This window comes from Montipora foliosa, chromosome 12 (assembly GCF_036669935.1).
Source record: "Montipora foliosa isolate CH-2021 chromosome 12, ASM3666993v2, whole genome shotgun sequence".
Lineage (NCBI taxonomy): Eukaryota > Metazoa > Cnidaria > Anthozoa > Scleractinia > Acroporidae > Montipora > Montipora foliosa.
In genome coordinates this window covers 17,864,816-17,879,578 of record NC_090880.1, presented here as the reverse complement: position 1 = coordinate 17,879,578, position 14,763 = coordinate 17,864,816, and the positions used below count along the sequence as shown (strand labels likewise).

At 40.2% G+C, this 14,763-nt stretch overlaps 1 protein-coding gene and 1 non-coding gene across 2 annotated transcripts in view; both read right to left on the bottom strand.

Moving 5' to 3' along the window:
• Positions 1–301: 301 nt before the first annotated feature.
• LOC137980919 (uncharacterized) overlaps positions 302–14,763 on the bottom strand; it is a 35,721-nt gene continuing 21,259 nt past the window's right edge. Inside the window, exons 6-11 of the mRNA XM_068828312.1 lie at positions 13,201–13,313; positions 8,193–8,339; positions 6,458–6,643; positions 5,880–6,048; positions 2,702–2,916; positions 302–1,741 (exon numbers count right to left, since the gene is read on the bottom strand). Coding sequence (XP_068684413.1) covers positions 1,460–1,741; positions 2,702–2,916; positions 5,880–6,048; positions 6,458–6,643; positions 8,193–8,339; positions 13,201–13,313 — 1,112 coding nt within the window. The 3' untranslated portion in view covers positions 302–1,459. The remainder of the gene's footprint in view (positions 1,742–2,701; positions 2,917–5,879; positions 6,049–6,457; positions 6,644–8,192; positions 8,340–13,200; positions 13,314–14,763) is intronic.
• On the bottom strand, positions 2,220–2,292 carry Trnaa-ggc (transfer RNA alanine (anticodon GGC)). Its single transcript has one exon. It is a non-coding gene; the product is annotated as a tRNA-Ala (tRNA).

The following is a 14,763-nucleotide window of genomic DNA, read 5'->3' as shown; positions in this document are numbered from 1 at the left end:
AATGTCTCTCGCGTTTTGCATAGTAATAGAGCTAAATTCCCAAAAGACTTTTTCGCTGTTGTTCAGTACACCAACTTGGCCGTCATGACATTGGGTGCACATCGAAAAAAAAATCGAATCTTACATAACTCAAATGGATAACAATAAAGAAGTCCAGTGGTCCTTTTAGTATTCCAGTTGGTTTATTAAAGATTGTAGAGTGTTATGTTGCTCCTATCCTGTCTTCATTGATAAATGATTCCTTTCTACCAGTAATTTTCCAAATAAATTAAAATATTGATGCTAAAGTTACTCCAGTTTTCATGAAAGGCTCTAAGCTAGATAAAGATCATTATAGACCAATATCTATTTTATCAAACTTTATTCTTTTCCATTCTAAGAAGTTGAAACCATATAAATCTTTAAATTTAACAATTAATGGAACAAATATTACACAGGTTTCTTCTGTCAAATACCTTGGTGTTACTTTTGATTCTAATTTAACCTGAAAAAATCACATTGATGAGCTTGGTCTTAAACTCTCAAAGACTGTGGGTATTCTCATGAAGTTGAGCTCTTATGTTAAGACAGATATCCATGTCATGCTTTATTTACTCACTAATCTATCCCTTTTTAACCCATGGTCTTCAAGCGTGGGCTCTCGCCTATCCATCTTATTTATGGCCAGTTAGTATTTTACAAAAACGAATAGTTAAAATCATTACATCTTCCTCAAAGTTTTCACATTCTGGACCCATATTTAAATCTCTTCATCTCCTTACTTTTTCATGACATTATAAAACTTGACTCCATCTTACTTTAATAATTATTTGAATTTAATATCTTTTGTTTATTCTTACTATACTCGCCAGTCTCTAGACCTAAATTTGTTTACAAATCAAGCTAAAACAACCCAACATGGTATTCGGTCTCTTCAGTTTACTGGCGGTAGTCTCTGGAATGCATTGCCTGTAACTACTGTACCATGACAAATGACATCCTTGTATAGATTCCGTAAAAATATTAAGAGTGTAATAATTGATGGCTACATTAGTTTTCCTCCTTGCTTGTTTTGATGCTTTGATTTTGTTTTCTTTTTCTCTAATATTTATTCCATGAAGCACTACTTTTAACCTAATTAATGATATATTTTTTAAATATTGTATTTCCTTTATCATTCATGTTTTCAATTTGGGTCACCTACTCGATTAGTTGTCTCAATCTTACACGCAACTACTGTATCTCTAGCTTGTCTCTTTGTAATTATCACTCGTTATTCATTGCTTTTCTTTTTTTTTCTTTTTGTAAATATATATACTTAGTATGAGTTTAGAATTGAAAAAAATAATGATAAAAAATTGAAATTGAATTGCAAGACAAGGATTGTAGTCGAGTTGCAGTAAAAAAAACACCGCGCAATTTTGAGATTTCCCACCATTCTTTACCAAGCTGAGGACGCTTTCCTCTTCCTTTAACTGCCTTAATATTCTTTCTCGCTGACCTTTGTCAACAGAGCATCAAGCTTCTCGTTCAAGCCCCTCGTAGCCTCACGGAGCTGCGATTTCACCGCATTGACTTCAGATTTGACCACGGACAGTTCCGTTTTCACCCCCATCAATTCAGCCTTCATTTCTTGAATTTCAAATTTCGCTCCGGTTAGCTCTGTTTTGGCCTCCGTTATTTCCGATTTTGTTTCCGTTAGTTCAAATTTAACCTCTTGCATGTGTAAGTTGCCATAGTCCACATCTTCTCTCGCAGTCATCTATTTTATTAAACAGGCAAGGCAATAAAATATGAATAAAATAGATGTATTTGGTATAATTACATTGGTGTTTAACGAAAATTCTCTGCTCTGATTGGTTGCATATAACGTAAAAGGTCTCTGATGAGTCTCTTTGTCGCGATGAAAAGAGCTTCGTAAGACTAACCACAACTTTATTGATGATCACCTAAGCGGAGTTCTTTGTTCAAAATGGCCGCAAGCCGTTTGTCGAGGTGACAGACGAAGAAGATGCATATTTTTCTAATAATCACCTATGTAATTATAGAAAAAAAAAAAAAAAATTATTCACCTCAGGCTCAGTGAGTATCCGTGAAAAAACCTCGCCTTCGGCAAATAACTGTTTAATATTCAGTTCATGTGCGGGTTATAGACGAAAGAGAGAAGAGATCCAAACACTTATCTGGTCGATTTGAGGGATTGTCTCTTATCTAGATAGTAGTTACCGGAAAAATTCAGGTGACTTCAATGGGATTCGAAGCCATGACCTCCGCGTTGCCAGTGCAGTGCTCCACCAACTGAGCTATGAAGCCACTGAGCTGGTTGCATGCAGGGGAAGAGAAGAGTAAAGTAAGGTCACGCGCTTTTGCATCCTTAGGGTTGTCTGCCTGTGCAGGGCTTTTCATTTTGGCAACTAAATTGGGATGAATTTGTCATGAACGTACCTTCGTTTTTTTTTTGCGAGTTCGTTGTCACCACTACGAAGTGATTGCGAAAACTCGTACTAAAGAAGACCACGGCTACATACTTTTCAACCTTTTTCTTGTCAAATTTTAAGGCCTGTCACGTTAAGGGAATGCGCACGAAGGTACAAAAGATAGATGTCGTAGCCGTAGCTGTAGCTGCAGTCGGACCTAAAGATCTCAGTTATTGAGATAACAGGGACATCTGTCGGGAAAGCTAAGGTCACTGTTAAACGTCGATACAATGTATCGTTTTTACCTTGGCCAAGGCGCTATTTTGTCGATCAAAACCAATGTATGGATACCAAGGCTTGTCTGGGTTGTGTGTTATCAATGTTTGGCCTCCCTCGGGAATTAGTCGGGTTCCATTCACAGAGAACACAACCGGAATGTGATCAAACCCGTCTTTGTCCTTCTCCTGGTCAAACATGACTGAGCATCGAATTATATCACCCCGACGGATTCTTGCAATACCTGAAAGAGAAAAATCGCTATTACACCTTTTGCTGTTCTTTGGCAAGAAATTACATTTCATTTAATTTGTGCCAATAGCTAGTCCATAGTTCAATACTGCGAAACTATTTTCATTTACACCAGAGGTGCCCCAAGCTCAGTGTGAGGGAAAGCCAACAAAAATGTAAGGATTTGTATGGGAATCCCGATAAAAGACCTGAGAACATAATTTTACGAAAAACTTCTCTATTAAAAAGCCTAGCCTTATGGCCATTGTGGGTCGCTTCCTTCCTGTGTGTGTGTGTGTGTGTGTGTGTTTTTTTTTTTCCAGATTCGACGCGAATTGAGCCATTATCAGTTCCTCGGTTATCAACGGTTATAGCATTCTCGTCACCAGAGCCTCGGATCGACCCAAGGCTCTGGGAAACTCTATGTAGGAGATCATGCGCAGTAGGGTTCTCATAGCCAAAAATTGGCTATTTGAACTCAACGGCGCCTGCTCACTCCTCGTGCTAACATGAAGGCACCAATTAGAGACGCTTTTTATTGTTCTTCACGAAAACCAATGAGAAGACACTTTATTTCAGGGTTCCCCAGAGCTCTTCTCTCCCTCAGTCGAGAGAAGAGCTCTGGGGTCGAGATTGCGGTTATAGTGAAATACCAATTCCACTGTAGAATTCAAGGGCAAAGGTTTTTCAATCCGCTAGCCGCGCAATCAAAGCCCTGCCAGCAACGTCAGGCGGCTGTTAATCTGAATTCGTGATTATCCTGAATTGTTAATTTGCTTTGAATTCACTATTATCGTGAATTTCGAAGACTGAAATCTTAATATGAATAATGGGAAATGGTCATATTTGTTTGAAAAGATAACCCAAGTGTATGGACATTGGAATCGAACCTAGGAATGTACCTGCCCGAAAAATTTCGATCCGTTTCGCAAAATAGTAATTTTGGTCATATTATTGTGTTAAATAACGTGACGTCACACGCTCTCGCATCATTATATATACGATTGTCTGCCTTTGGAACAAGCGGGGAAAGCGACATGTGTGTTGAATGCTTGTTGATGTAAGTAGTTTTAAGGAATGATTTTGGATGGGCTGGACCTATGCCAATCCATCCCGACTGGAAATAAAATCTACCAGAACTACTTGCGCATTGAGTTAATTATTCCTTTTTTTCAAAACATGTGGACTCTGAATTTCTCCGGAATTCCAATCAACAGTTCCTTTCTACGCAGCTGTCAAGTCAAATTTGCCACTACCACAATTACCGGGCAGCAAAAAAAAAAACAACAACAAAAAAAAACTCCGACTAATTGCATTAAACCCATCTCATCCATTAACCCCTCTCCGCTACAGTGATTGACGGCAGCCAAAACCAAAAGTGTTTACTGCCATTTGAACTTCCCGTTTGAAAGGTAGTAGCCTACGTGTAGCCGTACCCACCCCCCGAACGGCTACATGTAGGCTAGAAAGGTAGTCTCCTTCGTAGCCGTTTTTAGGGTCTCACGCAGCGCTCCTCCAAGGGAGCGTTGCGTGACTCTGCGAAGGAATTTTAGGCAGCGTTTACACTAACGCGGGTTTCATTTGTAACCTTATCGTTTTCGATGCGGTTGCGCCTTCTGTTTTCACGACACCGATCGGAAACGTTGCCGAAACCAGGTCGATTTGAAAACGCTGCCAAAAGTAAGGCATTTTCAAAACGATACGGTCTCATCTGTCGTGTAAACAGCGAAACCGCATCGATTTGAATACGGTTAAGCCCTGGCCAAACTATCGAACAAAGTTGGATTCAACACTCCAACTTTGCTCGATCCAACATTGTTCGACCGTTTGGCCACCCATGTTGGATGATATTCGTCTAACATTTTTTGCTCGATCAAGAGTTGGATAGAGTTTGCTTTTGATCAAACATTGCGACCAACAATTCTGCTCGACGCAACAATGCTGCAGTGTTTTGCCGCTCTTCCAACAAAGTCGTGTCCTGAATCTAGTCACGTTCGCGCCACTAGCCAATCACGATTCGCTATTTTATTTTCAAGCCTAGGCTTTTAGCATTATTTGCAACAAAGATGGCGGACAAAGATCAACAGCCAGAAACATTGATCAGAGAGTATGAAGCAAGGCCATGTCCTTGGGGCACTTTTGGTCCCCTAATCACTGTCGCTCTGTTCTCATCATCTCCTAAACGCCGATGTATTTTGCAGTGAACATACCCCTTTGCACACGTTCTCTTAACCATTTTTTTGATTTTCCTCGTTTGAATCCGTCATTTCCGTCCTCAAACAGCTCCAGTAACACAAGCGCTACGAACGGTTTCCGTTTCAGTGTTAGCGTCATATTTATAAATTTAGCGCCAACTTGAACTTGAATCAGTTTCGTAAAGCAATGTTGGATAGTGTTTTGCCACTACCTCAACATTTACACCCAACAATGTTGCATGTGGAATCCAACTTTGTTCGATAGTTTGGCCAGGGCTTTACTATTTTGGCTCGAAATTTGCATTGTTCCATTCAAAATGGTAAATTTAGCACGTAGCCGTAGCGCTCGCTTATACCATCATGACTTCGATTTCCTGGCGAAAACGATTCCGTGTAAACACTTCGAAACCGCATTGATTTTGCTGTGGTTTCGAAGTCGTGAAATCGTATCGATGTGAAACCGCGTTCGTGTAAACGCTGCTTTAAGCCTGGTTTCCATATGGAAACGTGTGTCTGAGATGATCTGTGTCCTATCGGCAACACACTATTGTTCGCCTGTACGTCCAATCAAACTTGAAGTAAGTGCGATTCTTAGTGGTATGCTGATCTGCAATCGCTTCAGATTTAAATGGAAACATTTGCCTCCTGTGCTTACGATCGTTTGCGATAAGGCCGACGCAGACAGCTTCCGATCGTCACAGATCATATGGAAACCAGACTTTAGTAAGCCTTAAATGGGAATAACTTGCAGCGTTGTGATAAACGACAGAACTCCTCTTACCAGTAACTTGTTTTCCACCTGATGGTGTCTGTCTTTCAATATCAAACATTTTCAAATCAGTATTAAAACCAACAGATCCTGAAAGTCCAGGCGCAAGTCCATGATTGTAAGAGCTGTCAACGATACCAATGGACACTCGGCCTTTCTCTGCACTTTCGAGAAGCATCACCTGAAAGAGGAGACGAAATGCGCAGTGTTTCTAGAGATACTAAAGAGAGACTATAACCGAAAGTTGTGTATTTTACAATTTAGAATTTTAGAAGCGAAGTCAGGTTCCTCTGAAATAGAATGAAACAAATGTATTTATCATTCGATGTCATTTTCCTAGAGCCCACCACATGACCTGCAAATAACTGCCTACAAATAAGTGTTTTGCAGCAAATAATATTCTGCTCGTGCGAAATTGAAATCACGCTCTTGTGTGAAAAGGCAGATCGGTAATGCACCTATCAATGTTAAGCTGCTGGTGGGGGGGAGGGGGAGGGGTTTCAACTCAGATCAGTTTTTCTGTTCAAATGCCCGGCCCCAGGGAAGTCTTCCTGGGTGAAAAAAGTGCAAATTCCTCTCCCCAGGGGCACCCGGAGCTTAGAACGGTCTGCCACGTGTTCCAGAGCGTCAACATCCACGAACTCCTGCCATTCGTCTTCGAATTGGTGAACCAAGATTTCGCCGTCAATATCAATTCTGAATTCTGTTTTCACCATATTGATAAATCTGTCACCAACTACCAGAGCCTTGCGGCTTTCGCCGTACTGTACAAGAACCTAAATAGTAAATTTAATTAAATATATTTATTATGCTTATGAATTCAAGCAAGCGTACACAATTTGCACGAAGAAACTGACTCATGAATATTCATTATATATCAATCAGGATTTTATTGTGATGGTTTGCGAACGAGAATTTACGGTTTATCATAAAGTTTTCGCGATCAAATCAAGGTGAGTGATTGTTTCTATGCTTAGTTAGTAGGATGGGCTGTTTGGAAGCTATTCGAGTCCGTGAAATGTAGAAAATTTATCATGAACATTCCGAAGTGCGGGCAGTCACGCAATTGACGCTCCGTTGTTCGAGTCAACACATTTCTAGTGGCAATTTTATCACTTTTCGAGTTATCTTTTTTCTCTCAGATGGAAAATATGGCTTTAGAAGATTTCTGGAGTGGGGCGTTGGCCAACTCTAGTTTTATTTTAGGATGAGAAGAGGAAAGTCGACAATAGCCGGGAATCAAGAAATATCTATTGATTTCTCCCTTTATTGGACTCCTGCAAGGCAGCTTCCCAAAAAAATAAAATAAAATAAAATGAAAAAGAAAGTCAGTGTTCGAATGATAAAACAGTTATTAAACTCGATTATCGCATCCTTCTATTTGCCATTCAAAAAAGAAACCCTTCTTTAATATTGGGATTCTTCCTCATTTCCTCTTTCAGTTGTCGGTATTATTTATCACAGAGTTCATTGGAGGAAGAAAAATATGGTCATTATCGTTGCCAGTGCTCTTTGCCTTTAAAAAAAAAAAAACAGTTGGTACCCGCGTAGGATTGAATTCGTGGTAGAAGTTTTCTGTCATTCTTCGAAGAATAGAGACTAGCTGTGCACTCTGTGGGCAAATAGTTTCAACTCTTGAAAGGACGTCGATTAATTGTTCAAGTCGAAAGAATCGAGAACGAAAATATAATCACTTTCGAAACCATTTTCTTCCTGGCGTAATAGTTAAGAAAGAATTCTCCTCAAATATTCAGCCAAGATATTCTGAATGAAACAAAATGGTATCGCCCGCTCGAACCCCATCATATCAAAAAGGATACGAAGGCTCTTGGTTCGATTTTGGCGCACGCCGAGGTCCTTCCTGCGACCGCTGAATATTTCGCGTTGTGATTATTTGCATGACGTCTATTTGCGTGGTGCCTAATTGCGTGATGCCTTTTCGCGGTACGCGGTTTGCGTTATGCCTTTTCGCGTGATGTCTATTTGGATTATGCCTTTTCGCGCTATGCCTATTTCCGTGATGACTGTTACCATTATGCCTTTCTGCATTTGACTACCTGCATTCACGATTTGGAAATTACTATATCAGTTGCAGAGGATTGCATAGATGAGCCTCCATATCGTCGAAGAAAGACAGTTTTCCTTCTTTTTTCCAATTAAGGCAAAAGTGAGTGAAAAAAAGGCGCAGAAGAGCGGAAAGTTTATTGGCGATAGGATACAGACGGAGATGTCTCCCCCTCCCCACATACAAAAGTGAACAACCGACTAGAAAGAAGTAAACGACATGCCACACACTTAAAGACAGTAAGCTAGTGTATAACTTGCCTCAAAATGTGGGAATCTGTAGGAAAACCTTTCGTTATATCTGGCACCATAGCACGAGAAGTATCCTTGGTCAGCATAAAGAGGATTATATGACTTACAGGTAATCAGACAGCCATTGATGAAAATTGATGGATGGGCGTCCCAAGCCTAACAAAAAAACCACATCTTTATATTCAATGAATTTAACAGACCTTTTTATGATATATTTATTGTTGCCTCGTTTTCAAATCGAGTCTTAGTGCGAGAAGTTTGCAAAGTGAATTTCACTGAATTCAAGGGAACATCCACTCCTACTAAAGAAAAACTTTATTATAAAACCAAAGGAGATAATGTTTGCAATCAAGTTAAAGTGTCTGTATTAGAAAAAAATCGCTGATTTTTGCTTTTAGATTTCCTGGTCGCCGCCATTTTGAAAGATTTTGAGGTACTTCGGTATTTTCTGACACAAAGAGCTTCTATAAAATAACATTTACGGTACGGCAAACGTAAACGTTACACTCGGCAATTATTTAAGATTGTACCGCGCCGTGGTACTCGCTTGAAAACAAAAGTAGGCGATATTGAAATCATTTTATGTCCGATACAAACGCATTCGAAAAGCAATTTGGTCGTAAACATTACTTAACGTGGTTTAAAGTACTTTTTTTTGGTTGGATTTGGGATCATGAATATATATCAGTTATATAAACAATTTCATAAGAGCCCTGTCACGATTCTAAATGAAAACTCATTGTCCCATGAGAAAACCATACCATCAATACAAATCCCAGGGGTGTCCTTTTTACTGAAAAAAAAGGCAACGGCTCTTACGTGGGGCCGATTTGCTTGGTATTCAACAGGGAAGTCTTTGTTTACATTTCGCGCCTCATAGCAAAAGGCTATCGCTTTCTAACCAGTCCGAGTTCGTCCCGGTCTCATGTAAATACCCCCTAAGTTAATTGCAGGTGACACAAATTACTCTGTTTTAGTCTCATAAATATGGTTTGTATTATGTTGACTGTCACAAAGGGGGTGCGGGGGGAAATGTGCTCAAGGGCAAGCTCAAGGGTCTTATCCGCGTCTCCACGAAAAGAACACGCCATTCTTGTGAAGAAATACATTTGTAGTTAGACAGTTATTCAGAACTTTGTACTGACAATCTTGTAATTTTGTATAAGAAGTGAGACGATAAGGCAGGCTATTTTTATTTTCCAATCCAAGACGTCACCCAGGGAATTTGCTGATTGCAACTTAACTGAGCAGTCAGCAGAGTGATTACTCTACTCAAAGTTCTCTGTTACTAGTCTTAGACACAGTAGACTTGATTTGAACTATCTGGCCGTTTAAAATTAGTTTACACTGATCCTGTATAACAAAGGTCCGTTGCAAATACCGGGAACAGATGTTTTGAGTTTTTCACGCCATTCCAAAGGAAGGGCGTCGATCACAGACGTCAGTCGAAAAGCATCCAGTGGTGAGATATTTTTTACAACGTCTTAAAATAAAAGGATTTTCCATCAATGCAAATTAGTTTATTGTTCCATAGAATAATGTTTGAAAGATGTTTGAATGCAATCATAATTTGCCCCTGAACATTTAGCGAAACAATTCAAACATTCTTCAAAGTATGTTGATAACCTTATAGGCAATTTTTTTCTAAATGTCAAAATTGCAACATAAAATAAAATTACTGGCTGGTTAGTGACTGTTGTCAAGAAGATATTGAAAAGTCTCATATTATACTTTCTATAACTTCTGATCATTCGGCAATAGTTTTAAACTTAAATAGCATTGCAAAACAAAGGCATGGCCCTTCCTTTTGGAAATTCAAAGGGAGTCTTCTAGATGATGTCAATTGTGTTACATTGATAAACGAAAGCGCACCAATTTGGTTAAGCGAATTTAAAGATATTAAAAATAAAAGAATTCTCCGGGATCTAATAAAATATTGAATCAGGCAAGTAACAATAAAATGCAAAAAAAAAGAAGGCACGTGAAAAGCGAGAAAATATATCTGTGTTTATAAATCGGTCAAGATACTTGGAGTGCACTTTACATATGATAAACGGTTAAAACAGAAGCTGATCTTTAAGGAACTAATTAACTCTATGAAACAAAAGCTACGAATTTGGAGATGGCGAGACCTCACAATTATGCCAGCTTGTTACTTGTATGCTTTGATAAGGAAGTTTCAAAGAATTCAGTTTTGATTTTACCTGGAAAGGTAAAAATAAAGTTAAGTTTTCCGCTATTATAAATGACATCGAAAATGGGGGACTCAAAGCCACCCATTTGGAAACCATAATTGAAACTCAGAAAATAATTTGTTGTAAGAAACTCGCAAAAGACCAGGCAGCCATTTGGAAAACTATTTTATTAAATTGCGTACAGTCAATTGGAGCTAAATTTACTTTATGTTACATGTATGTTGTATGTTTTCTGTACCGGACAATTCCAAATTCATCTGCATCGAGCTCTTCTATGTAAACCCTCATCATCCTCATCCTTCCTCTTCTCATTCTACTTCTGTCATCATCTTAACTGCTAACCGCCGCTACTTCCTATCCCTTGACTGACCCGTCTGTTTCCCTGACCCGCGTTTTTACTGCTAGACCTCTTTTGCCGACACCCACGAGCCCAATGGTCCCTGCTACCTCAAACATGAAAATGGTCAGTCACGCAATTCTCCTCTTCCCTCTCCCTAAGAACTCGGGCAACTCTTGGGTCGCTGATACCATTGCTGCTTTGTATAACCCGGTGAAGCCCGAGTCAACTGCTCTCACTTCACTACTGACGCCTTCAATGTGGCTAGTTCTGACCGGATCGCTTGTAGTTCAACCATGAATTTGTCCCTCCTGGGATCTTTCTGCCCTGCAGTCACCTTCCCATTATTCATCCCTTGTTGAACGGTTCCTTCTGTCTTGGATGCGTCCACTTAATAGATCTTGGTGCTCTTGTGACAAGAAGACATTCCTAACTTTGATTTCCTCTCCATCTCTTCTGACACAATAACATTAATTTGCTGAATTAGATCTTTATCCTGCACCCCTGGCACTTGTAAGAAAGGCCTCGGCCAATTTCGGGCTGCTTTATCCTGAAGACCGGTATCTAGTGCGAGCAAGAACATTCCCTGAACCAACTCAGAGCCGTATTGTAACTGAGTGTCCACCTCCTGAGAAGCAAACAGCAACTTCTGTCTCGTACCCAATGCTCTTATTAGAAAACTTTGTGGACTCTCTTGGGGTTCCGGAACTAATGTGGATAGCTGTCGATAAAGCTCTGTCGCACTTTTCTCTTGATAGTGGGACCTCAGGATATGCCTCAGTTTTGGAAGAGTTAAATCCTCAAGTCCTTCAAGATAACTTCTAAATCTCATGCCAGGATTCATTAATCGCTCTTACTACAGCATCCACAACCTCAGCTTCCTTATATATTTTCTTTAATGCCCCATTAATTTGCCTCACTAAACTTACAAAGTTTAGTTTGTTCTTCTGTCCCGGCTCCCCAATTTGACAAGTTATTTTTAACGGCATTTTGAAATCACTTGGTTGAAAAAAGAAACAACAACGGTTTACTCACAGGAAATTTTTGCTTACCCTTTTCCAATGGCAGGCTTCCCGACCTGTGGTCTGGTGTCGACTTATTGCAATGGAGGGCAGATGGGGTAATGCTCCGTAATCTTTGAACGAAAGTCCTCCAAGTATTCCCCCGTCCACCCCTCTTTCCTCTTTTGTTCCCTTCAACTTCTCTTCTAACTTTTCTTCGATCAGCGAAACAAGCTTTTCCTAGAGTTCTCCTTCATGTCATCATCACTGCATCCAACAGTTTGAGCAATCTCTTCCAGATCCTTACTTCCTAACTGACATAGATAGCTCCTCCGTATCTCCATCTGAAGATCATCGGTCTCCATCGTGCGTGTTCTGTAGATTTACGTGCAAATCAAAGGTTTTTTTTTCCCCTAGCCTCTTTCAGTTTCTTCGACCACCACGAAAATTCATTGCTAATACACGTTAAGTTTCTTCCCTCTCCGGCCGCACAGGCCCCCAAAAGTTACCCGGTGCCGGAACAGATGAGCGGCGTTTCCCTTTAAACAACAACAACAACTCGCAGACAAAAGTGACGGACAACAAGCTCGTGGTCTTCTTATTACCCACAATGCTCAAAGGTCTTTTTACTGTACCAAAAGAGGTGGGGGTTCAGTATCGTAACCCGCTACACTTGCAAGTGGTAGAGGAACCAAAGCCTTCACGAAGAAGGCTTGACAATCTACAAAACTTAGACAGTGTAATTTTTCAGCCGTATCGCCTTCCACCATAAATCACATGGGCACTTTTAAGTATATTTGTGAATATATATTGTATTTTAGCAAGAGAAAATGAGGGGACAGAGAGGGAGGCTCAAGGCGTTGGCAGGGATATGTTATGTCCACGAAAGTTATTTTTAGACGAGCGGAAGTCTGTCTTCTGAGACGTCCGCATGCAGTCTTGCCTCGCTCTCAGGTTCTTAGTGAAAAGAGAAAATGATGGCGCACGTGGAAGGCTGATGAATATATATTTTATTTCAAACATCGGAACGAGGTTGGCCTGCATGCGGACGTCTCGGAAAACTTCCGCTCGTCTAAAAATAACTTTCGTGGACATGACATATCCCAAGGGCTGGACCGGGAGCCTCCTTCTCTGTCCCCTTATTTTCTCTTTATTTTAGCGAGAAACGGTCTAAGCAGTAGTGAGGATAATTGGAAATACAAAACGTAGTTATTTTACAATTGGTTACCTTACAATATTAATAATGATAGTAGTATTGTATTTCTGACTTTTCTTTTATTTCATGCACAGCCCCGTACTAAGTTTCTAGCTTTAATTACTACCGTGGATAAATAAAGTTGTATTTATTGATTGATCGTTGACAACAATACGCCACTTTTTAAGAGTAACCGTTGCACTCTGGCTCCGCTCTTTAGAACGAACGTAATCAGACCCTCTCCTGATGCACTTTGTGTATGAACTGCATCGAACTACTTTATTTGTACCTTTGGGCCAGTGGGCAGAAAAGCTGAATGCTGACCCATAAAGGTTTTTTGGAGGATTTGATTTACCATACTTTCGGTGTCGTTCACCTCTTCTACCATCTTGTCCAACGGTTCTGTTAGATACAATTTGAAAGAATAAGTTAACGCTCTTGAGCGTGGAGGAAGACATGAGGATGATGATGATGATTATTATTATTATTGGCAGAATGATGGGATGCCCAGATTAAGGAGGATAGCTTTGGCTGGACGGGGAGCCGTTACCAACCGTAGCATCGACATAAATCTGCTATCACATATAAAAACATTACAATACTATATAAAAGTGTTAAAATATCATTTACCAAATAATGTGCAAATAAAATATGTCTGTTAAAAACAATATTCAGAGTGTTCATTAAAAAATTCTACTTACTCAACTTAAATGTCCTTGCAATATGCAACGAGCTTGTCAAGATGGCCTTCTGCATCTGTAGCGTAATGGTTTCACTCTTGTCTCCTATCAGACTTTTAATATTCTGCTCCACCTCACTTGAGAAACCGAGGATATCCATAATGATGTTGTATTGAATGACCTTCTATTCAGAGTATCTGTTTGTGAGCTCTAATTCGCAGCTGTCTGTATTTTGCTGTCTTCTCACTTTGCCTCTCTGTTTTCCAACCATGGGCAGCTCATTTCGAGGACTATAAGATCCTTGTTGGTTTTGTTCATGATGGTAATATCGATCCTGTTAGCTTTCACCTGCATCGTGTCTGCATACAAGGGGACATCATAGTAGGCAATCGCTCGCTCATTCTCGTACATCGGCTTTGGTTTGACTTGTAAGTACCATGGTTCAACTTTAGTGACGAGATCTAGGGATCTTAGGACTTCAAATAATAGAATCTTGAGAGCGTTGTTATGTCTTTCTAAGTACTTTGTCTGCGCCAGTGCACTGCAGCCAGCTAGGAAACGTTGAACGTTTTCCAGGGACCACATAGGCGACAATTCTCCTAAGTGGCTTGTGATCTTGTTTTCCTGTTGTAATATACCTTGGTAGGTAGCAGCTAGTGGTAGAGCTCTTGTACTCCTGCGATGTTATGCGTTGGGGCATTCCTCCATGCAGGAAGCCATGAAAAGCACTTGTCCAACTTAACTTTATCGTCGTCTCATCTCTGCTTAATCAGCTTTCCTTGCCATCTCTCTTCTGCTACAGTTAGGTGCTTAGATAATCTATATCCCCCTAAGGGGTTGTAGTTTCCATGCGAATGGGTTCATACATAGTGTGAACAGCGTCGGACAAACTGCATCACCTTGTGTTATCCTTTCTTAAACCGTATCGCAGGCAAGGTCTCTTTCCTCTGGACGTTTGGGCGACTATTCGAGCGTTCCAGCTGTTATCAAGCTTCTCCATCACCATACCAAACCATCTGGGGAACCTGGGTAGAGTGAACATTTCAGCTAACCACCGATGACCAACAGAGTCGTACGCCGTAGCAACATAGATCCATGCCATGCTGAGATTTCTCTTTCCTCTCTGTGCATCTTCGCATACCATCCGGTCAAGAACTAAATTATCAACGGTT